Raw genomic sequence first — 23660 nt, 5'->3', positions numbered from 1 at the left:
CAATCGTATCGGATTACCAAGCAGAGTTTGAAAGAGTTAGTAGCCGGTGCGAGCAACCTTGGTCCGAACAGACATTGATGAGCACTTTTATTTTAGGGCGAAAGGAGGAGATCTAGGTGGACGTTCGTGCTCTCTGTCCTACCACTCTTGAGGAGGCCTTCGAGAAGGCCGTGAGGTTGGAGCAAAAGCACAAGGCTCTAAAAATGGCAGTGAAGGCAAGTTGGGGCAGTCGAGATGGGCGGTTTGCACCGAGAATGCCGGCTGAAAATTCTGCGAGTTCAAAGACAGTGGCTGCTAGTACAGGGGCATGACCACCCTTGAGACCATCTTCCAATGTTAGAGGAGGCACAAGAGACCCCCCCCCCCACCCCCGTTCGAACTCTCACACCTGCCCAGGTGGAGGAGCGAAGGGCGAAGGGGCTTTGCTTTCGATGCGATGAACGTCTTAACCCCAGCTATCGGTGTTCCAAACCGATCTAGTGTGTAATGCTCATTAACGATCTCAAGGGGGATGATGAGGTTGTTGGTAATGGAGAGTATGCAGAGGAAGTCCTTGGGGAGGACGTGGAGGAGGGCGTGGAGGAAGATATCTAAGTTGAGATATCGAAGCAAGCATATTTGGGTACTTCCACGCCGAGGACATTGCAGGTTGATGGACTTGTTAGAAAGCACTGTTTGCATATCCTTATTGATTCTCGGAGTACACACAACTTTCTAGATGAGAGGTTAGTGAGGAAGATGGGCTTGGATGTTGAACCGACCATGGGGTTTCAAGTTGCTATTGGAGACGGCACGAAGCTTTGGGCGGAGAGCTTGTGCTATCGGGTTGGTATATAGGTGCAAGAACACGACATCATTATGGATTTGTATCCATTGGCGTTGTGAGGAGTGGACATTGTCCTTGGCACTTAGTGGTTGCAGAGCTTGGAACCCGTCACATTTGATTTTCAGAGTTTGTGGATAAAATTTCAGCAAGGAAACAAAGTGGTGCAGCTTGATGACATTCGGTCCCTACCGATTCTAGCGATGCAGTAGATGGTCGGGTTGCCTTGTGCGAGTGATTGAGCTATCTTCTTCAGTTATAACTAACAGGAGATGAGCCTCAAATGAGTCCAAGTACTACAATTAATTTGTCTAATTTATTGAATAAATTTGCTGGACTGTTTGAGGAACCAAAGGAGTTGCCGTCGACGCGAACAGCAGACCATCGCATAGAGATTGTGCCTGGAGCTGCATTTGCGGACGTGAGACCGTATTAGTATCCACATGTGTAGAAGGAGGTTATCTCCAAAATGGTGCCGAGATGTTGGAGCAAGGCCTCATACAACCAAGTCATAGCTCTTACTCATCGCCCGTATTATTGGTGCGAAAGAAGGACGGGTCGTGGCATTTTTGTGTCGACTATCGGGCACTAAACGCTATCACCGTCAAGGACTGGTATCCCATTCCGGTCATAGAGGAGCTGTTGGACGAGCTTGTAGGGGCGACCATATTCAACAAGCTTGACTTAAGGGCCGGGTATCATCAAATTAGAGTTCACCTAGTGGATGTGCACAAAACTGCATTTCGGACTCCGGATGGGCACTACGAGTTTTGGGTGAGACCGTTCGGCCTCACCAATGCTCCAGCAACTTTCCAAAGCCTAACGAATGATATTTTTCGGCCTCTGCTGCAACGGTATGTTTTGGTATTCTTTGAGGACATTTTGGTGTACTGTAGGACTGAAATGGAGCATTTGCGGCATTTAGAGGATGTGCTGAATTTGTTGAAGCAAAACTAGCTGAAGTTTAAGAAGTCTAAGTGCCTATGGGAAGTACCACAAGTGGAGTATTTAGGTCACATTATAACAGCATGAGGAGTGGCGGCAAATCCTCAAAAGGTGGCGTGTATGACAGCTTGCCCGATCCCTACTTCCACCACAGGATTAAGCGGCTTCTTGGGGCTGACCGGGTATTATCGGCACTTCAACATTGAGTATGGCAAGATTGCTGCTCCTCTCACTTCATTATAGAGGAAGGACTCTTTTAGATGGACGGAGGAAGCCACTACAACATTTGAAGAACTAAAAATAGCAATGACAACGATGCTCGTTCTAGCTCTACTAGAACTGTACCGATGTCCCATAGCCTTTCTCAGCAAGGCTTTATCATAAAAATCCTGACAATTGTCGATTTACGAGAGGAAAATGTTGGCAATCCTCCACACGGTGACAAAATGGAGGCCCTATTTGATTAGGCAATTTATTATTCGAACCGACCAAAGGAGTCTTCCATACTACACTATGGGACAGCGTATTGACACTCCGGCGCAAAAGAGGTGGGTCACAAAATTGCTGGGGTATGATTATGAAATTCAGTATAAGAAGGGGACGAAAAATAAAGCGGCGGATGCACTATCGCGCCAACCTGATACTATCGAGCTCGCAGCCTTTTCTTCTCCCACTTTTTCTTTTCTTGACAAGCTGAGATATGCATGTACATCTGACCTAGATGTTAAGAGGTTGTTATAGGAGGTGTTAGATGATCGGGAGCGCCATTCAGAGTTGGAGAACTGAGGCAGTTTGCTGCTGGACCGCGGGTGCATCCGGGTGCCCACAAACGACGGGTTGTCGCAGAAATTGTTGCACTTCCATGAAACTCCGGAGACCAGTCATGAGGGTATTTTGAGGACTTATAGGAGGCTATCACGGAGCTGCACGTGGCCAGAACTGAGGCCAAACGTGAGGATTTTTGTCCAGGCTTGCTAAGTCTATCAAATGGTGAAGGCAACCACATTGATACCGGCCGGATTACTTCAGCCTCTACCAATGCCTGACAATGTTTGGGAAGACATTTCTATGGATTTCATAAAAGGTCTTCCCCCGATATGTGGCTACTCAGTTATTTTTGTGGTGGTTGATAGATTAAGCAAATATGCATATTTTTTCGCATTGTTGCATCCATTTTTAGCCATGTCGGTGCCTAAAATTTTTGTGAGATATATTGCTTGGTTGCATGGCATACCATGCATGATTGTCTTCAATCATGATCATGTATTTGTTAGATGGAGTTTTTTAGAGTGTAGGGGACTCGATTGAACCTTAGTTCGGCCTACCATCCATAGATGGACGGCCAAACAGAGGTGGTCAATCGAGGCATTGAGCAGTATTTGCCATGCTTTGTGGGAGAGATACTGAGACGCTGGTTGGAGTTCTTACCATGGGCGGGGTGGTCTTACAACACCGCCCACCACAGCAGTATTAGCATGACTCCATTTGAGGTGGTGTATGGGTGCACGGCTCTGACATTACGCGCCTATGACCTTGTGGCATCTGCAGATTGAACGAAGGTGGACTTGGCATTAATGGATAGAGACACCATATTGAGGAGGTTGCTTGCCCATCTTAAACTTGCTCAAAATTGCATGAAGCAAGTTTATGATTGTAGCCACCGGGAGTAGGAGTTCGACATCGACAGTTGGGTGTTCGTGAGAGTGCAATCGTACCAACAGGTGACTCTATGTCTGATACGAAACTAGAAGTTAGCACATTGCTACTTTGATCCGTTTCAGGTGTTAGAGCATATCGGTACGGTTGCATATCGATTGGAGCTGCTCGTGGAGTCGAGAGTACACCCGGTCTTTCATATTTCATTGCTGAGAGAGCGAATTAGAGATCACCAAGTTGTGGGATCAGTTCTACCCGAGCCATTGGAGGAGGTAGTAGTTGTGGAGCCGGTTCGTGTACTTGCGGGGCACCGATGACGTCATGGTATCAGATTGGAGATAGAGGTCCTAGTCCAGTGGCTTGGTAAGCCATCTAATGAGACAACATGGGAGCTGGAGACGGACATCTTGGAGCGTTTCCCTGACTTTGCATCTTGTGGATAAGGTGGGGGAAGCAAGGTGGGCTGATACACCTTGTGGGAGTCTTTTCTTATTGTACTAGTTATTTATTTCAAAAAAAACTAAGTTTTCTGTATGTCATGTTTGAACGCGCCTCCTATAGACATTCACATCGACAGAGAATGCAAATTATGCATTTGAACGTGCTCGGTCACGTTCGAAAGCCCGTGTGCGAGCACCTGCATACATTAGCATTGATAAAGAATGCAATTGTGCGAGAATCCACTATTTCTAGGGTTAATAATTATCATTTTTGGCTTGTTTTGTTAACCTCTTAAGGTGTGGATGGTAGCCAAAAAAAGATTATGATGAATGAATATTAATTTCTATCTCCTTTCTATCCTCTCTACCCTAATCTCCCTTTCCTTCCTTCAAGCCCTAGTTGTGCTCCATCTCGTCGTCAGTGTCCTTCTAACCTTCCTCGTCTGTCGAGTCCTCTCTCTTCCTTGGGATCTCGGGCACTTCTCTCCCGTCATCCTCATTCCTTAAACTCCACAAACCTCCATCTGTCACCACCACCATCACCCCGACTCTTGCATATTTTTGTCCCAGTTTTATTCCAAATATACGATGGGCATAAATACCAAAATCATAGATTGAGAAGTTATGGATCGAACATCCTTAATTTCATAATTTTCCAACTGCGGTAGAATATCTAGTAAATATTTTCCCTTGCCTGCGCGGGCTGCTTCCCTACAACCAATCTAGATATTGAAGAGGACATTCTGTTCCTTTCAGTAGGGCATCATCCAGCTGAGCCATAAGGTCTTACCCTTCACCGATACTACTAGTGCAAGAAAAAGAACAACACATGGTGATTCGGCATGAACTACTGAGTGTTGAATGCCATAACCATCACTATCTAATACTAGTTATCGAGGAGTAGTTAGATGAGCTAGCTGTGATACGAACTTGGTCAGATTGAATCCATTCACGGTACATTAGGCTCGCTTGGGTTGAGTATGGTTATTAATTTAGTCATTTACATTTTTAGCACCTACTACTCTAGTTGAGTCATACACTCAACTACCTACTAAATATGGACTCAACTTGATAATTAGTTAATTAGGTTTAGATAAGTCAATTAATTATTTTAGTGAAGTTAGGACATCTATCATGAGTCCTAGTACCACTTGGACATGCTAGGTCACCCTCATTGTTAGAGTATGAATCTAAGTCGGTCAAGACTTAGCCTCTATATATACCTGTGGAAAGCAGCTCTAATTTTTATTAAGCAAGGATTATTTAGCTAAGGCTTGTCGCCCCCTATCTCCTCTCTTCTTCTCTTGGCTGCCGACATAACTCTCTCCACCTCCAATCGAGCCTCCTTCTGTTATCAAGGTTCTCGACCAGCTTCTAACACGTTCTTCTCTCAATCAGCTCCTTTGATCTCTATTCCATAATCTTCATCCAATTGCTAATAGGCTATGAAACGATCCCTTCAAGATCTGGATTAATTGTAGGAAGCAGTCCGCGCAACCGAGAGAAAATATTTACCAAATATTCTTCCATAGTTAGAAAATTATAAAACCAAGTTGGATCGATCCGTAACTTCCCGATTTACGATTTTCTTATTTATGCCCTTTACAGATTAGAACTGAAACTAGGACAAAAACACGATAGAGTGGGGGTGAAGGTGCTGGTGACGGGTGGAGTAAATAATAGGGTTATGGATGATAATAGAGATGAGGGTGGATGGTTGATGTTGTTTAACGGATAAAGACGAAGGGGAAGAAGTGGTCGAGATTCCAAGGAGGAGGGAGGATCGATAGACGAGGGAGATTAGAAGTTAGATGAGACCTTGCCAACGGTAGAGGTGGCTAGTTGGTGAAAAGGGAGGATAGTGATTAGGGTAGAGAGACTAGAGAGATGACAAAGGAGGAAAGAAACTAATATTCATTAAGTATAATGATTTTGGCTGCCATCCACACTTTTATAGAGGCTAGCCAACAAGCCAAAATAACAATTATTAACCCTAATTATAGTGGACTCCCGCGGATCATGTTCGAACGCGCCTGACCGCATTCGAACGCAGAAAAGGTATTCATTGTCATTGCGAACTGATGCAAGCATTCGCACGTGAGCGTTCGAACGCGTCCGACCACGTTCGAACACACATTTCACATTCTCTATTTTTGCGAACTGATGCAAGTATTCAGAAAGGCGTTCGAACGTGCCCCCTTCCGCGTTCAAACGCGACCTATAGATTATTTTAATAAAAATTAATAACTTATGTAATATGAAAAGACTCTAACTAGGTGTAACAGCTCACTACGCTTCCCCCACCTTGCCCTCAAGGTGTAAAGTTGGGGAAACGCTCTAAAATGTTCGTCTACAACTCCCATGTCGCCTTGTCAAATGGTTTGCCAAGCCACTCGATTAGGACCTCCATCTCTAATCTGGTATTATAACGTCGTTGATGCCTAGCAAGTACACAAACTATCTCCACGATCTCTGCCTCCTCTAATGGCTCCGATAGAACTGATCCAACGACCTAATGATCTCCAATCCACTCTCTCAGCAATGAAATATGGGAGACAGGATATACTCTCGACCCCTCAAGTAGTTCCAAACGATATGAAATTGGACTAATATACTCTAACACCCGAAACAGACCAAAGTAGCAATGTGCTAACTTCTGGTTCGCATCGAACGCAAGGTCACCTATCAATATGGTTGTAGCCTCACAAATACCCAACTGCCAATGTCTAACTCCTACTCCTGATCGCTGCAATCATAAACTTGCTTCATGCGATTTTGAGCAAGTTTAAAATGGGCATGCAACCTCCTCAATGTGACGTCTCTATCCATCAAAACTAAGTCCATCTCCATCCGATTTGCAAATTTCACTAGGTCATAAGCGCGTAATGTCAGAGTCGTTCATCCATACACCACCTCAAATGGAGTCATGCTAATACTGCTGTGATAGACAGTGTTGTAAGACCACTCCGCACATGGTAAGAACTGCAACCATCATCTCGACAGCTCTCCAACAAAGCACCGCAAGTACTGCATAATGCCTCGATTGACTACCTTGGTTTGGTCGTCCGTCTGTAAATGGTAGGCTGAACTAAAGTTTAATCGAGTCCCCGCAATCTGAAAAACTCTATCCAAAAGTTGCTCACTAATACACGATCACGATTGGAGACAATGGTGCGTGGCATGCCATGCAATCGAGCAACATCTCTAACAAAAATTTCAGCCACTGACTTGATTGAAAATGGATGTGGCAATGCAAAAAAGTGCACATACTTGCTCAATCTGTCAACCACCATAAAAATAACAGAATAACCACTTACCAATGGAAGACCTTTTATGAAATCTATAGAAATATCTTCGCAAATACAGTCTGGTATTACTAGAGTCTGAAGTAATCCGACCGGTTTCAATGTGGTTGCCTTATCCCTTTGATAGACTGTGCAAGCACGGACAAAACTCCTCACATCCCGCCTCAGTCCTGGCTATGTGCATCTCTGTGATATACAGGAATAAGTCCTCAAGACACCCTCATGACGAGCCTCTAGAGTTTGGTAGATGTGCACCAACAATTTCTGCCGCAATCCGTTATTTACAAGCACCCGAATGCACCCGTGGTCCAGCAGCAAATTGCCTGGGTTCTCCAATACCTCTTGTAACAATCTCAAAACATCTGGGTCAGATGTACATGCATACCTCAGCTCGTCAAGAAAGTGAAAGGTAGGAGAAGAAAAGGCTGCGAGCCTGACGGTAATTGGTTGGCGCGATAGTGCATCCATTGCTCTATTTTTCGTTCCCTTCTTGTATTGAATTTCATAGTCATACCTCAACAATTTAATGACTCATCTCTATTTTGTCAAAGTGTGGATACGTCATCCCATAAAGTATGGAAGGCTCCTGTGATCGGTTCGGATAATGAATTGCCTACCAATCAAAGAAGGCTTCCACTTTGTCACCACATGCAGAATTGTCAACATCTCTCTCTCATAGGTCGATAATTGATGAGATTTTTGTGATAAAGCCTTGCTAAGAAAGGCTATGGGACGTCTTCCTTATATTAGTACAGCTTCTATGCATACTCCCGATGCATTATATTCCACAACGAACTCTTTGGTGAAGTTCGGTATAGCTAGAATGGGCACCATTGTCATTGTTTTGATTGCAGAAAGCAGTCCGCATAACTGAGAAAAAATATTCACTAAATATTCTGTCATATTCAGAAAATTATGAAACTAAGTTGGATTGATCCATAACTTCTTGATCTATGATTTTTATATTTATGCCCTTCGCAGATTCAAACTGAAACTAGGACGAAAACATGATAGAGTGCGAGTGAAGGTGGTGGTGACGGGTGGAGTGAATGATAGGGATATAGATGCTAATGGAGATGAGGGTGGATGATTGATGTCGTATAAGGGATAAAGACGAAGGGGAAGAAGTGGTCGTGATCCGAACGAGGAGGAAGGACTCGACAGACGAGAGAGATTAGAAGTTAGATGAGACCTTGCTAATGGTAGAGGTGGCTGGTTGGTGAAGAGGCAAGAGAGAGATTAGGGTAGAGAGACTAGAAAGATGATAGAGGAGGAAAGAAACCAATATTTATTATTCATAACGATTTTAGCTGCCAACCACACCTTTATAGAGGCTAGCCAACAAGCCAAAATAATAATTATTAACCATAATTCTAGTGAACTCCCGCCAACCGCGTTCAAACGCACAAAAGACGTTCACTGTCGTTGCAAACTGATGCAAGCATTCGCATGCGGGCGTTCGAATGCACCCCCTTCCGCGTTCAAATGCAACCTACAGAAAATTTATCTTAATAAAAATAAATAACTAATACAATAAGACTCTAACTAGGTGTATCAAGAGCCCATCAATTTATGCACCAATCCAGCCATTAAGGGCAGCAAGTGTTCAATCTAATCCAAGTATATCTTGTTCGGACCTTCATCCAGCAAGTCTTTCTCTTCAACCTTCATCCAACAAGTCCATTGATTCGAAGATATCTCTAGATCTAGCCATCCAAATATCGAGATATTAAATTCATTGGAAATCTCTCTTCTAGAGCTATGACATATCTAATTTTCGAGAGCATCCAACAAGTAGAACTGTCAAAATATTCCTCAAAAGTTTCTTGTCTAGATCTATCCAAGACTGCACCTTATTACAATCTCATCTTCCTCGAGGGTGATCATAACAAGCTGGTGCCACCAACTTCACAAAGCATGATTTACGGACCGACTACCGCCAAATCATAGTTCGGGTGGACGAACACCAGAAGATGGCTTTTTCAACCCATGACAGGCATTATAAATTCTTTTGTTCGGCCTCACCAACACTCCACTGACTTTTCAAGGGGTTTTGAATGATGTATTCCGTCTGCTCCTACGATGATACATTTTAGTGATTTTTGATGACATCCTTATTTATAGCCAATTGAGGAAGGATAACCTACAACACCTGCGAATAGTAATGGAGATCTCGCAGACACATGGGCTAGAGGTGAAGAAGAGTAAGTGCCTATAGGGGACCTTGGGTTGAGTTCCTATGGCACTTTATTTGTTGTGTAGGCGTGGAGGTCAATCCAGCAAAGATGGCAAGCATGGTGCATTGACCATGCATGAGGATGCTCAAGGAGCTCTATAGCTTCCTTGCCCTCACCAACTACTTCCATCGAATCATTCATAGCTATGGAAAGATCCGTGGCCCACTGATTGCCTACTCAACAAGAATGAGTTTGGTGGAATGACAAAGCAAAATGGGGGGTCGAGGAACTTAAGACATGATCGGCGCATCCATGTTAGCCCTACCCGACTTCACCAAAACTTTTGTGATCGAATGTGACACATTCGGTTTAGGGATCGGTGCAATCTTGATGCAAGACAGTTGGCCTATAGCATACATGAACAAGGCCCAAATTGATTGTGCAAACTATTAATATAAATAGTTATGGCCCATGCATAGGGGTGTCAAAAAATAAACAAGTGGCTCAAGCTCGGCTTGGTTGAAGCTTGGGCAAGGCTTGGCTCAACTTGAGCTGAGTTGAGCCTAAGCCTTAATTTAAGGATTGATTGGAGTTTCGAACCGAGCTCGAGCCAAAGCCAGCTCACTCAAGCTCGACTCAGTAGGCTTGATATATAAAACAATGATTCTCAAGGCTCAAACCCTAATCCTAAACTCTCCCGGGGTGGAAGAAACTCGACCCAGTCGAGTAGCTCTGATAGTACTCCAAAATGTCAGGGTCAAGCTGCTGTAACTCCTCGCGAGTGATCCACGTACAATCAGACTCTAGTCGCCCGTGCCATCGAACGAGAAAATGGTGAACCCCTCCTTCTGTAGTAGATGTTATTTGATCATCTAAAATAGCGTCTATCTTTTCTTGTGATATGGATAGGAAAGGAGAAGTGGTAGGTGACACAGTAGGGATGTCTGGAAGGGTAGTAGATGTAGCATAGGGTTCGGTAGGGATATGCATAGGTAGATGGTAGGCTGCTAGATCCTCAATATTAAAAGTATAACTAATGCCATAATCAGGGGGAATATTAATGACATAAGCGTTAGCACCGACAGGTTTCAAAACTTGGAAAGGTCTTGCACTATGGGCATGCAACTTCCGAACAACTCCCGAAGGGAATCATTTAGGTCTGAGACAAATCATAACATAATCTCCAACATCGAACTCCTTGGCACGTTTGTGCAAGTCGGCATGTATTTTATACTGATGATTACTCGCCTCAATTCGCTTAATGATCTCTTGATGCAAAGAATGAACATGATGTGCAAATACTTGGCAGACTTCAGAGACTCTAGAATGAGATGACATAGGCAACAGATCTAGAGTTTTGCGTGCTTTAAAACCATGAACAACTTCAAATGGGCTCATGCCAATAGACCTATTACTGGAGTTATTATATGCAAATTGGGCTATAGGAAGAATGGCATCCCAATTTTTGGTATGATTACCCATGAGATAGCACAAAAAATTTCCAAGACTACGATTAACGACCTCAGTTTGACTATCGATTTAAGGATAATAGGCAATAGAAAATTTTAATTTTGTGGCAACTATGTGCCATAAGGTTTTCCAAAAATAACTAATAAAGCGAACATCCCGGTCGGAAACAATAGTTTATGGAAGACCATATAACTTGACGATATGGGCAAAGTACAATTTGGCCACTTGTGACGCATCAGAGGTCTTAGCACAAGGAATAAAATGGGCCATCTTAGAGAAGCAATCCACAATCACGAGGATTGAATCATGTTTTCTAAATGTGCGAGGCAATCCCAGGACAAAATCCATACTAGCATCCTACCACGGGTGATCAGGCACAGGTAACGGAGTGTAAAGTCTAGTGTTTTATTTTCTGTGCTTTGCTAACTGATAAGTCCTACATTGACCAACTAATTTTGCGACGTCACATTTGAGACTTGGCTAGTAGAATTGGCGCTCCACTTCCTCAATGGTTTTATCACGTCCAAAATGACCTGATAGGCCACCGGCATGGATCTCCCAAACAAGAAAGTCATGCACGGACGTATGGGGAACACAAAGCTTGTTAGCCTTAAATAAGTAACCGTCTCGGAGGGAATTACTATCCAAAGCTAAGTTCGGATTAGTCAGCAAAGTGAGAACGATTTTGCTAAAGTCTAAACAAGTTGTATAATCATCCTTCATTTTGTCCAACCTAGTGACTTTGATGCTAATGGCAGACAGAAGGTTAACCCTTCGGCTAAGCACATCAGCCGCCTTATTCTTAACCCTAGCTCTATGTTTGAGTACAAAAGTGTACTCCTGTAAGAACTCGATCCAACGAGCATTTCTCAAATTTAGTTTCTTCTGAGAATTTAGGAATCGAAGAGCTTCGTGGTCGGAATAAAGCATGAATTCATACGGAAGTAAATAATGGCGCCAATAGCGTAAAGCTTGAATAACTGTATAAAATTCTTTATCGTAAGTGGAGTACTTTTGCTTAGCCTCATTCCTGGCTAAGGACACCGCCGATCCTGATGCCTGAGGCATCACATTCCACCTTGAAAGCTTTAGAAAAGTTAGGAAGACGCATTACAGGCACTATTGTCATTTTCTTCTTAAACTCCTCAAAAGTCTTATTTGCTGCCTTACTCCAATGAAAATCTCCTTTCTTCAAGCAAGTAGTGATCGGCGATATGATAGTACTAAACCCTCTAATGAAGCAGTGATAAAAAGTAGCAAGGCCATGAAAGCTATGCACATCATGAATATTTCGTGGTTTCGGCCAATCAACAATTGCCTTGATCTTCTCAGGGTCAGCGTGGACTCCTTTTGAAGTAACCACAAATCCTAAGAAGATGACTTGATCGACAAGAAAAGAACACTTCTTCCTATTGCCATAGAGTTGAGCAGCACGAAGCGCTAGACAGACTTGACGCAAATAGTCCAAATGAAGCTCTTTTGATCGACTATATATCAAAATGTCACCAAAATACACCGCAAGAAATTTTCCCATGAATGGGCGAAGCACTTGTGTTATAACACGCATGAAAGTGCTTGGGGCATTTGATAAACCGAAAGGCATTATAAACCATTCATGCAACCCATCTTTTGTCTTAAAAGTAGTTTTCCATTCATTGCCTGGGCGAATTCAGATTTGGTGATAACCACTTTTAAGATCGATCTTAGAGAAAATTGAAGCTCTCGCCATCATATCAAGCATGTCATCAAGTCGTGGAATAGGAAAACGATATTTGACTATTATTCTATTGATGGCTCGACTATCGACACACATACGCTAGGACCTATCCTTCTTTGGCGTGAGCAAGGCAGGCACAGCACAAGGGCTTAGGCTCTCGCGGATGAAACCCTTCATAAGAAGTTCATTTACCTGATGTTGCAGTTCAGAATGTTCTTTGGGGCTCATTTGATAGTATGGCAAGTTTGGGAGAGGTGCTCTAGGGACAAAGTTAATTGTATGTTGGATATCGCGTAAATGAGGCAATTGGTCCAGCAGATCATCCAGGAACACATCTTGAAACTCATTTAGTATAGGAGCAGATTCGCCGGATGATGGAGTGAGGGTTGTGCTCCCAACTTCACGAGCCACCAAGGCAAACATAATAGAGCCTTGGTTTGTTTCCTTTTAAAATTCTTAAGAATTTATTATGTGCAAACCCTTTTTACTTGGAGCATTTTTTTTATTATCTTTATTAATTATTTTAGGGCGCATAGGATTTATCTTAATCTTTTTTCCTTCAAAATTGAAAGAGCACGAGTTGGAACGCCTAAAAATAGTTTCATCATGATCAAATAACCAAAGGTGGCCTAAACTGATATGTCCTACATCCATCGACACAATGTCACACCACACATCTTCCTTATAAGAAATGAAAGTGATAGGAACGAGGCATTTCTCATTTATAGCAATGGAAGAATCATTTACCCAAGATATCTTATAAAGATTCGGATGAGGTGTAGACTTTAAAGCCATGCGAGATATAACGTTAGAAGAGACGGCGTTAATACAACTCCCACTAATGATGATGACTTTGCGATCTTTAGTCCCACATTTAATGTAAGTGTGGAATATTGCATTTCTTCGCCAATCATCGATCTCCCGGGGTTGCGTCAAAGCGCAACGAACGACACCAACAGTATGGTTTCCATAATCATGATCTTCGTCACTATCTTGGACATCATCAGGGTTAGGTTCATAAACTTTTTCATTGAGCTCATTTTCCTCGATAGTGTCATCCTGTTCCCTAAGATAAAGGGGTTTTCGAGGATAGTCTGATGCTACAGGACCAACTTGTTTGTATTTGTAATATCGACGAGGGTCATTAACAGGTGCAATTTCATGGAGGGGCCCCTTTCCTTTGTCAAGTTGGGGATGTGCGGCAGTTTGAGTGGTTTTGGTAGGTACCGATGGTGGTGGAGCTTTTACGCCAGCAGGTGCGTAACTGGGAGGGTTGCGCCCAATTGGTCGCCTAGGAAATTGTTGCCTATTAACCATCTCGTAGTTCAATGCAAGAGTGTAAGCTTGGTCCAAGGAGGTAACCTCTTGGATAACTAACTCTCTTCGAATGTCGTCGTTAAGGCCACGCCTAAAATGACTCAGTGTCATCCTCTCATCCTCCACAATATTACACCTCAGCATATATTCCTCAAATTGGGAGACATAATCGCTCACATGCCTATTTCCTTATTTAAAATTATTCCATTGATCCAAAAGGTCACCAAGGTAAGAATGTGGCAAATATTTTTTTTATTTTTTCTTTCATTTCATGCCAATGTACTATGGGAGGTTGGTTTCGTTGCACTAAAAGTTGTTCTATACTTTGCCAAAATAGTTTGGCTCGACCAACTAGTTTCATTTGGGCAAATCTAACGCGTCGGTTTTCTGGTAGATCATACCACTCAAAAAAGTCGTCCATCTCACGGAGCCAGTCAGTAAATACAGCAGGATCTAATCGACCGTCAAAAGTTGGGGCATTCACCTTAATATTTTTTATAATTTGATTGTCATAGTTTTGAGATTCCCTAAAGGCGACATTGCCTCTAAACCCCCTGTTATTATGAAAATCAAATGTATCTTCACGATAATTTTGCCTATGGGGTTCTCTCTTAGGACCTCTCTCATGGTGAGGGTAGTATGGAGCCTGTCGATTGGTCTCGACATTAGGAGCGGCATGCGTGGCACCCGTGTTAGATGCACCGACGTCACTCTTAGTCTCATGTTTGTCACGACCCATCTCAATAGCCTCAAGACAAGCATTGAAGTTATCCAATCTGGTCGTAATGGTTTCAATGGACTCTTGTAAAAATCGACAAAAATCTTCCATGGTATTGGGTTCCATAACAGACTGGGATGAAGAGTGAGAGACTCTCCTACCACTACGAAGGTTCATATAAAGTGTCTCTACCACTAAAAAAATAAATGCAATAAATGAACGATGATATGTAAGCTAAGAGATCACAGCGAACAATAAGGGAGTAATAACTAGAATAACTTATAACCACTTATGAAGTTTTCTGTAAGAGCCAATCAAACTCAACAGAAAAATTACAAACCAGTAGTACAAGCTCCTGAGATCGAGATGGAGACTGCAGATATGTCAAGACTTTCCCTCTAACCTAGCTAGTTCTACCATTAATATTAATTATTTTTTTAACAAACAAAAAGAAGTAGGTAGGCAATATCAAGCTTAAGCGCTTGTTGAAATAAAACAAATGAATTAAGCAATGTAAATAGGTAGGCAATAGTAGGCAATAACAGGCTCAATATGGTTATGATCCACATCAACAGAAAGATAGTTGCTCTTTTAAGACTAACAAATAAAAGTAAAGAAAGGACGGATGTTACCGAATGTCGCACGTCCACTGTAGAGGGTGGTCATGATAACAGTGGCCGGAATCCGACAACAGCGGCGGTGGCGACGGCTGTGGTGGTAGGGACAGCGGCGGCGGCTGCGATGGCAGGGAGCTACAAGAATGGTAGCGACAATTGTGATGGTAGGGACAGCGGCAGCGGCTGCGGTGGTAGGGAGCTGCAAGAATGGCAGCGACGGCTACGGCGATGCAGTTGCAGGACCGCGCAGGGGCTGCAACGAAGACAATAGTAAAGCAGCGGCGGTAGTGGAGATGGGTTGCGGTAGGGGCGGTGGAAGTGGCAGTAGTGGTCATAGCAGCAAAGATGGCTGCGGATGGGCGGCTATGGCAGGAAATTGTAGCAGAGGGTGCTGCGGTAGCGGTGGCTTTGGCAAGGGCTGCAGGGGCAGCGGTAGGCAGTGGTGGTGGTGAAGATGGTGGCACGACAGAGCAAGGGCCATGGAAATCGGCCGTGGCGTCATCCGTGGAGGTCGACGGCAGTGTCGGCGAACAGAGGAAGATGGGATGATAGATGTAAGTGACGGCTGGGGCTAAAGAGGAGGAAGATGATGATGAGTTTAGATTGGGTTGTAGGTAAACGGGTCGGTTTTGGGTAGGTGTCTACTAGACATGATCATCGGGCGGGCCGGGCCGGGTTTGGGCCGGGCTCTTCCGGCCAACCGGGCTTAAGTATTTGTCCATGGCCCGACCCACCAATCACTCGGGCCGGGCCGAGTTCGGGCGGGCTAGAATAGTCTAGCAGATTACCGCCCGTTGGCCGTGAGAGATCGGGCTAACCGATCGGGCCGGGCCGGCCTGACCCACCAATCACTTGGCCCAACCATATTTTAGCTATTTTTAGAATTTTTTAACTATTAGCTTATTTTAAAAAATATATATTTATATTCCTCCATTTAAAAAAAATTAAAATAAATTAAATTTTTTTAAATGTGTGCTTAAAATAATGCAAAATGGTATAATACCAAAATATTTTTACTGTAGCAGTGGTAAATTACTGTAGCAGAAGGGCAAAGTACTATAGCAAACGGGCGGGCTTAGTTGCGGGCCAAACGGGCGGGCTTTCGGGCCGGGTCGGGCGGGCAAAGAGCTGGCCCGTGCGGCCCATGGGTAGTTTGGGCTCGGGCCGGGCTGGGCCTAAACCGGGTCCGGGCCGGGTCGGGCCGGGCACGGGCGGGCTGGGCTATTTGATCATGTCTAGTGTCTAGTGATTCACTAAGGCTAAAAGATGGGCTAGGTTAGGCTGGTGGGCTTAGTTGGTTAGTGGTCTTTGGGTTTTGGAATGAGGAGAGGTTTAGGCTAGTGGGTTAATGAGTTTAGGTTTGGGTTGGTTGGGATTAAGTTAGGTAGATATTTATTCTTAAATTAGGGGAACTAATTTTTAAAAATTATGGAAACTAATTCCTAAAATTGTGGAAATCAATTCCCAAAATTATGGAAACTAATCCATAAAATTTTGGAAACTAATTCCCAAAATTATGGAAATTAATCCCAAAATTATAGAAACTAATTTCCTAAAATTAAGGAAAGGTAAATAAGAAAAATAAAAAAATATCTTCTAAAATTAATTTCAAAATTTAAAATTAAAGATAAAGATGAAACAAATAAAGTGAATTTCGGAATTTTTTTTTTCTCTCTTTTTTTTTCAAAGAGTTCTTTCTTTTTCTTTTTCTTTTCTCTCTCTCTTTTAGAGAGCTTTTTTTTTAATCTAAAATGGGGAAAGAAAATTTATTGAATAAAGCTTACCTGTGATTATCTCCTTGTGTGGAGATTTAGTGATGGTATTGATTTATTGTTTTCCTGCTTGAGGGTGATCTCCTCGCGTAATTCGGATCCGGATCCTAATGTTATCAAGGAACGGATCTCGTAGCGATCTAGTATTCGTGGAGCGATTGATCTGACGAAGAAAAGATGAGGCGCTGCGTAGATACTAGGTGGTGGAGCATCCATAAACTAGGAAACGATCTGCTCTGATACCATAGCTGATGCAGGACAACGTCTTGATTGTAGTGTTGAGAAGAAAAAGTAGGGAAAAATAATCAAACCCGTGGAATCCAGCAATCGGGGTGTTGGAATCTACCGATGTTGAAATCCACCAACAAACACTCAATAGGTAAAAACTCTCAAAAATATTCATTAACCCATAAAAGATTATTACAAGCCTTTATATAGGCAAAATAAAGTAAAAGACAAACGACGAAAATAGCCCTAGAAGGTGACTAATCATAACTCTCATTAAGCCAAAGGGCCATGGGTGAAGCCCTTTTGTGCGTACGAAAATAAATGTGACGAAAAGTGGTGTCCCCACCAGATTTACTAATACTAAATTGAAAATATGAGATGATTGTTGTTCTTAACATTACTCTAATTCAAGTTCAAGATAATCCAAAATGAAATCAATAAGGCAGATCATGGACACATTGTATTTTGTTCTCTACTATCTATTATAAAAGCATTATTATCTTTTCATTAAAATGGTTTTATTGATCACTCATTCACAGGTTAATAATCAAACATAAATTTTACATAAATTTATTCAAGATCATCATTACAGTTTTATCTACATTTTACAATTAAACAATAAAATATAAGTAAAATTATAAACATACTGTATTTGTATTTAAATAATAGTACATAAAATTATCTTTAAAAATTCTTATACACAAACCGAACGTTGCCTCACTTGTTACCATCTCATTATGACATATTAATTATTTTATATTATTGCAATAAGTTGTACTTAATTTTATATTTTCGCAATATGTTATATTTAATTTTACGCGATTCAACAAGATTGGTTTGTGCCGATTTATGAAATACTTATAAGGCAAAGTCAACAACAACGTGGCAAAAATGTAAAAGGATTCGCTCGATTCTTTAATCCAAAGCAGCCACTTTCTACTCTATACTTGCAATAATTGAAGAGAAGCGCATAAATACACACGTATCTAGCTTAGCATATTACAATCTCAAAAATGGGAGGAGATGAAAACCCTCAACCCCTCCAAATCAGCCATGTGGATCAGCCCATCGCTACCATCAACCGCCTCCAAATCCTGGTCCACTCATCGGCCCTGCTCGCCGTCATCTACTACCGCGCTTCCCGTCTCCAATATCTCTTCTATCTCCACCCGTGGTCTCCGGCCACTCTATCTTGGCTCCTCCTCTTCCTCGCCGACCTCCTCTTGGCTTTCCTCTGGGCCCTCGCCCAGCCCTTCCGGTTGCGCCCGGTCACACGCACCGTCTTCCCCGAACGGCTACCAGAGGACGGCAGCCTCCCGCCCATAGACGTGTTCATAGTAACAGCAGATCCAGAGAAGGAACCGGCGGTGGAGGTGATGAACACGGTCTTGTCGGCGATGGCTCTCGATTACCCTGCCGATAAGCTCCATGTATACATATCGGACGACGGCGGATCGCCGATCACGTTGTTCGCGACGAAGAGGGCTTATTCCTTCGCCGAGAAGTGGGTCCCGTTTTGCAAGAGGAATAACGTAGAGGTGAGGCGCGCCGAGACTTACTTCTCTAACGAGGGAAGTAACGAGGGGAGTAACGATAGCACGGAGTTTTTAGAAGAACGTCGGAGAATTAAGGTACGATTTGTCAATTTATTTAGTATCCTTTCTTGCTTGATTCTTGTAGTGATCTGCTCTGCAAATTAAGTTCGATTCTCTACTAGCTGGCATAGATTGAATATATCGGAATAGCGAGTAACAATATTATTGATTTATTTCCCATCTAGCTAGCTGTTTGCTGAAATAATGACTACATAATTGGAAATGCCTGGCTGATAGTTGTGCTAGGGCCTAGGGGCCAAGTAGAATTTTTGTGGTCCCGGTTCATCTACTATGGCTGTATTGACCGCGTGTAGGACAATTTTTCTTATCCAAAATTTAAAAGGGCTTATATATAAAAAATACTGTAGACTTGTACATAATTGGATACTATCCACTTGAGTTTAGATCAATTTAGAGTAGTTATTTTTATACTTTTAACTTCGAATAAAGTACCTTCGGCAACTTATAAAAATTGGATGTGTAGTATAAATTAGAATATGTTACGAACAATCTTGATCTGATGCGTAACGATTTTGGACTATTTTAAAGATATGACTTTTGAAGATAACTGCGGATGATTTAACCGTTGGATCTTACTGAATTTTGGATATATTGTCGCCCTTAAATAGAGCTTTCCAACGAATCCAAAATCATAGGGTTTGGATGGCTAGATCTTGAGATATCAGCCGAACAGTAGCCAAAGGTCGGATGAACCTTAGCTTAATGGCTAGATAGGTGCTAGCTTAATTCATTCAGAGTGAAGGGGAAGAAGTTGCTATAGAAGAGGGGTGATTAGGAGTTAGAGAAAGCCGACCAAAGACTTATGCGATGGAAAGGATGTGGGAGAGGGTGCTGATAACTAGAGCAAGAAGAAGAAGATAAAGGCAACAATGCCATTTCAATTATTAGATTAACTCCAATTAAGGTTTCCTCTACATATTTATAGAGGCTCACCCTTGTGACTCAAACAACCAAGTTAAAATTCTAATAAACCAACAATTTTCGCCGCGATGCGGTCAAACGCGCCCGATCGCATTTGAACGCGCAACTATCGTTATTTGTCGTTGCAAACGCGTGCAGGCGTTCGAACGGTCGAGTTCAAATGCAAGTCCCTAGCATTCGAACGCTCTTTTGGCAAAATGATTTACTCTCAAGCAAACATAAACTAAATAGACTCATCCATGAACCCAATGCTGCGAGTAGATCCAATTCGACAGAGTTGTATCAGAATACTAGTGTCATTATTATCTTTCACTTGACATGAAAACGTAGTGGATTAAAAAAATATGTTATGTCAAAATGCTAAAATATCATATAATAGATGGACACAAATATTAGGGAGAAATAATAGTTAATTAAAATAATATTATTTCAAGAGAAAAATGATAATTACACTTTATTAGTAAATGTAGAATAGTTCGATGGATAAGTAGACAGAGAAGAATAGGTTTAAATTGGTAGCCTTTAAATAAATGATGTTTGGTTCTCACAGTCAGTATTAGTGATTATTATATATTCGGGGATAGATGGCTTAGCATCTCACCTATCAATTTAGTCAAATTTGTCTGGCGACTGGTGATATCTACGACATCAACAATGGCGGGAAACATTCATCAAAGATTATGATGACACCGAAACTTTTTATGTGGCGTTTAGATTTATAATAAGAATATTTTAAACTTTTTTGTGACGTATAATCATCCTTCTACGTACGACGGATATGGTCAAATTAAGACGCCAAGAAATGCACGGCTCCAAAAGATACCACGCACGAATCAAGAAATGCACGGCTCCAAATATAAAATTCCCAAATATTCCAACAGTCTCGTAAATAAATTGACAATATCACACAGCTCATCATATCAATCTATTTTTACACAACTACTAACATATACTCAATGCACCGCATGTCATCGTATAACTAATAAAGTTCTAAGAATTAACTAATTCATCATATTTGATCATTAAAAATATATAAAATTAATTTAGATACATCTGCAAAAGTTATATCCATGAACTATAAAGCTACTATAATAAATCTCCCAAATTATTCATGCTATTACGATCCTCAATAAAACATTTGAAACCAATTAATTCATATAAATAATAAGACTTCCAAAAGTATTAACTATCCAACCTTTATAATATATCTTCTTTTACTTTAGATCAACTCACATCCTTAACCTTGCAATTCATTAGAAATTAACATTTTACAATTATAATGGAATTATCAATCCTATAATTATTATCTCTCAATAAAATATTTTTACTTTAAGACTCAAATACAAACCTATAAGTCATTACAATTATCAAGATCAATCTCATCATTCCAAAATGCTCACTTAATAACTTCTAATAATAATTTAACATATAAGTCAAAGGCTATATAAATACTAATATAATCATTTTCTATACATTAATATTTGTTTATCATTTAGAAGTATAATAAACATCCATCGATAAACTGTATTTGAAAGATCATAGTCCTCCATATTTCTTTTATTACTATCCTACAAAGCAATTAGTTCAACTTCTAAATTGATCATAATGCATAGTCATATCTGTCATATATTGTAATGCCCCCCGCTCGGCATGGATGGGCACGTGCACGCCCACGTGCCCACAAGGCGCACACGACAGGTTGGGCGGGGCCCGTCACGCATATACATCCCTGTGCTCAAATAATCCATTACCAAATAAATTATACTATTAACCGAAATAACCCTATTAACATATGAATATCCAAGTCTACAATAATATATACTAGACCATAAAATAAATCATGACATCATCAAGTTAAACCTGTTAAAAAATCCAGTAGGGCCCACATAGGCCACGATAAACCATCAAGATACAACTTATAATCACTAACACAAAAGTATAATATAATCCGACTTGCATTATACAAAACATCGTCTAATACAATGAAGTACAAATATCAAGTAATTATACAACTTAATTTTTATATAAACTATAATCTATACCATCTCGTACAAATAGCTCACCTCATCATCGTTCTCCTTAGGATATCTCATGTCTCTACCATGTACCCTAATATCTGGGGGTTAGAAAAGAAATAAAGAGAGTCATGAGCTAAAGGCTCAGTGAATCTATCTTACTCTGAATCAGTGATGCCAAACGGAGAGTAAATTATATACTAGATAATAAGAATTAGAAAGAAGCATAATGTCATGTATGAGCATGTATATGTGTATCCTCGATGACATAAATATAAATGAAATCAAGATTGTCACATGAAGAAGCATATTATATCCTTAACTAAAAATATATCTCATGATGAAATTATAATATAACATCACCGAATATAACAATATATAATGTATAACAATCATAATCTAGTGATACTAGTCACATCAATGATGATGCATGATGCATGCCAACCACTACATAATCTTATATGTCAGAGCCAAATACAATCTATATATCTTTTACTATCACAATCATTCGTCTCAACTTTGAATATCATCCACCATGTTGGACTACAATACTCGGTCACAAACTCGATACACATCATGCCACAAGCTTAGAGCATATCCTATCATATGCTAAGAGCATCTCTAGAGATAAATCATACCCTGCCATATGTTAAGGGTATCTTATAAGAAAATCATACCATATACACTAAGGGTATATCAATGATAGTTGTACCCGGTCATACGCTAAGAGTACAACCATCAGCCATCACCATACTCTGTCATATGCTAAGAGTATGGTGATGTACTAGTTCGGACTAGATATTGTTCCAACCATCATATCAAATACATAGGTATTTTCATGATTTTCTAATACATGATATATCATATGCATATATCTAGTACTATAACAGATCATGCAACTCAGAAATTTAGGTGGTAAAGAAGCTAAGAGAAAGATGGTGTAATGCAGACTCCAACCATATATCTAACATATGCATACTCTTGCTATAGATCATCTGGACATAATGAAGTGACGAAGTCCTTCTATCCAGAGGAAGAAAGGACTTCAATCTCTAATCATCTCTATATATATATCATCATCATACTCATATCCATGATCAACCTAATTACATGCATGATAAAATATGCTCAACTGTAATCATCTCTAGATAAAGTCATATAATCATACTAGAGGCCAAACCATGCATGTACATAATATATAATATAACCAAATTTGAGAAAGGCATCTAAGGATAAGACACTCACATCTGATTAGAAGATAGCACCACATATCCCTCACATCCGTCAACCGAGAGTCATTTCATCGGTAACAGGGTCCACAGGGTCTCACATAAGGGGTTCGGGATCTGAAAATATTTAGGTAACATAAAATTAGTCGTTTATCCGGTTGTAATCCATTCGAGTAAAGTATGATAGTTTATTAGGTTTAAAATTAATTAGATTCATAGGATACATTTAATTTTGATAATATTAATACTAATTATTTTGCAATGCTTACTCTTATTTAACTAATCATAAATTTTACATACAATAGTCATTATCCTATTATACAAAAATAATATGCAAGCTTAGTATTTCATTTTATATAAAGTAGTAGACAATAACAAGATGCTAAAAATAGTTATATAAAATATAAATATAAATATAAGATTATTATTAATAAGGCTACATGAATTAATCTAATAAATAATAAGTAAATCATAAATAAAATGTATATGCAAATATTATAATTATAATTAATAAATTATTATACTAAAAATACTTAGCTAATAATTATACTAGTGTGAGTAAATTATCAACATAATTAATTATCTAAATAATCTAATTTACGTAACATTAGAAAATAAATTAAATAATTAATAGAAAGGAGAAGAAAAGAAATATTTGCTATAGTACTAGGCTTGGGCCCAGCACTGTTTGCTA

At 40.7% G+C, this 23660-nt stretch overlaps 1 protein-coding gene and 1 pseudogene across 2 annotated transcripts in view; one reads left to right on the top strand and one right to left on the bottom strand.

Moving 5' to 3' along the window:
* Window positions 1–11296: 11296 nt before the first annotated feature.
* LOC140802168 (uncharacterized) lies at window positions 11297–14679 on the bottom strand (annotated as a pseudogene).
* A 3426-nt stretch (window positions 14680–18105) lies between these two features.
* LOC140802076 (cellulose synthase-like protein G2) overlaps window positions 18106–23660 on the top strand; it is a 30656-nt gene continuing 25101 nt past the window's right edge. For both annotated transcript variants that reach the window (XM_073157503.1, XM_073157502.1), the window contains exon 1: window positions 18106–18816. In XM_073157503.1, coding sequence (XP_073013604.1) covers window positions 18199–18816 — 618 coding nt within the window. In that variant the 5' untranslated portion in view covers window positions 18106–18198. The remainder of the gene's footprint in view (window positions 18817–23660) is intronic.

The sequence above is a fragment of the Typha latifolia genome, chromosome 15 (assembly GCF_019914945.1).
Source record: "Typha latifolia isolate L0001 chromosome 15, TyphaL0001v2, whole genome shotgun sequence".
Taxonomy (NCBI): domain Eukaryota; kingdom Viridiplantae; phylum Streptophyta; class Magnoliopsida; order Poales; family Typhaceae; genus Typha; species Typha latifolia.
This window is presented reverse-complemented; position numbering and strand designations above follow the sequence as displayed.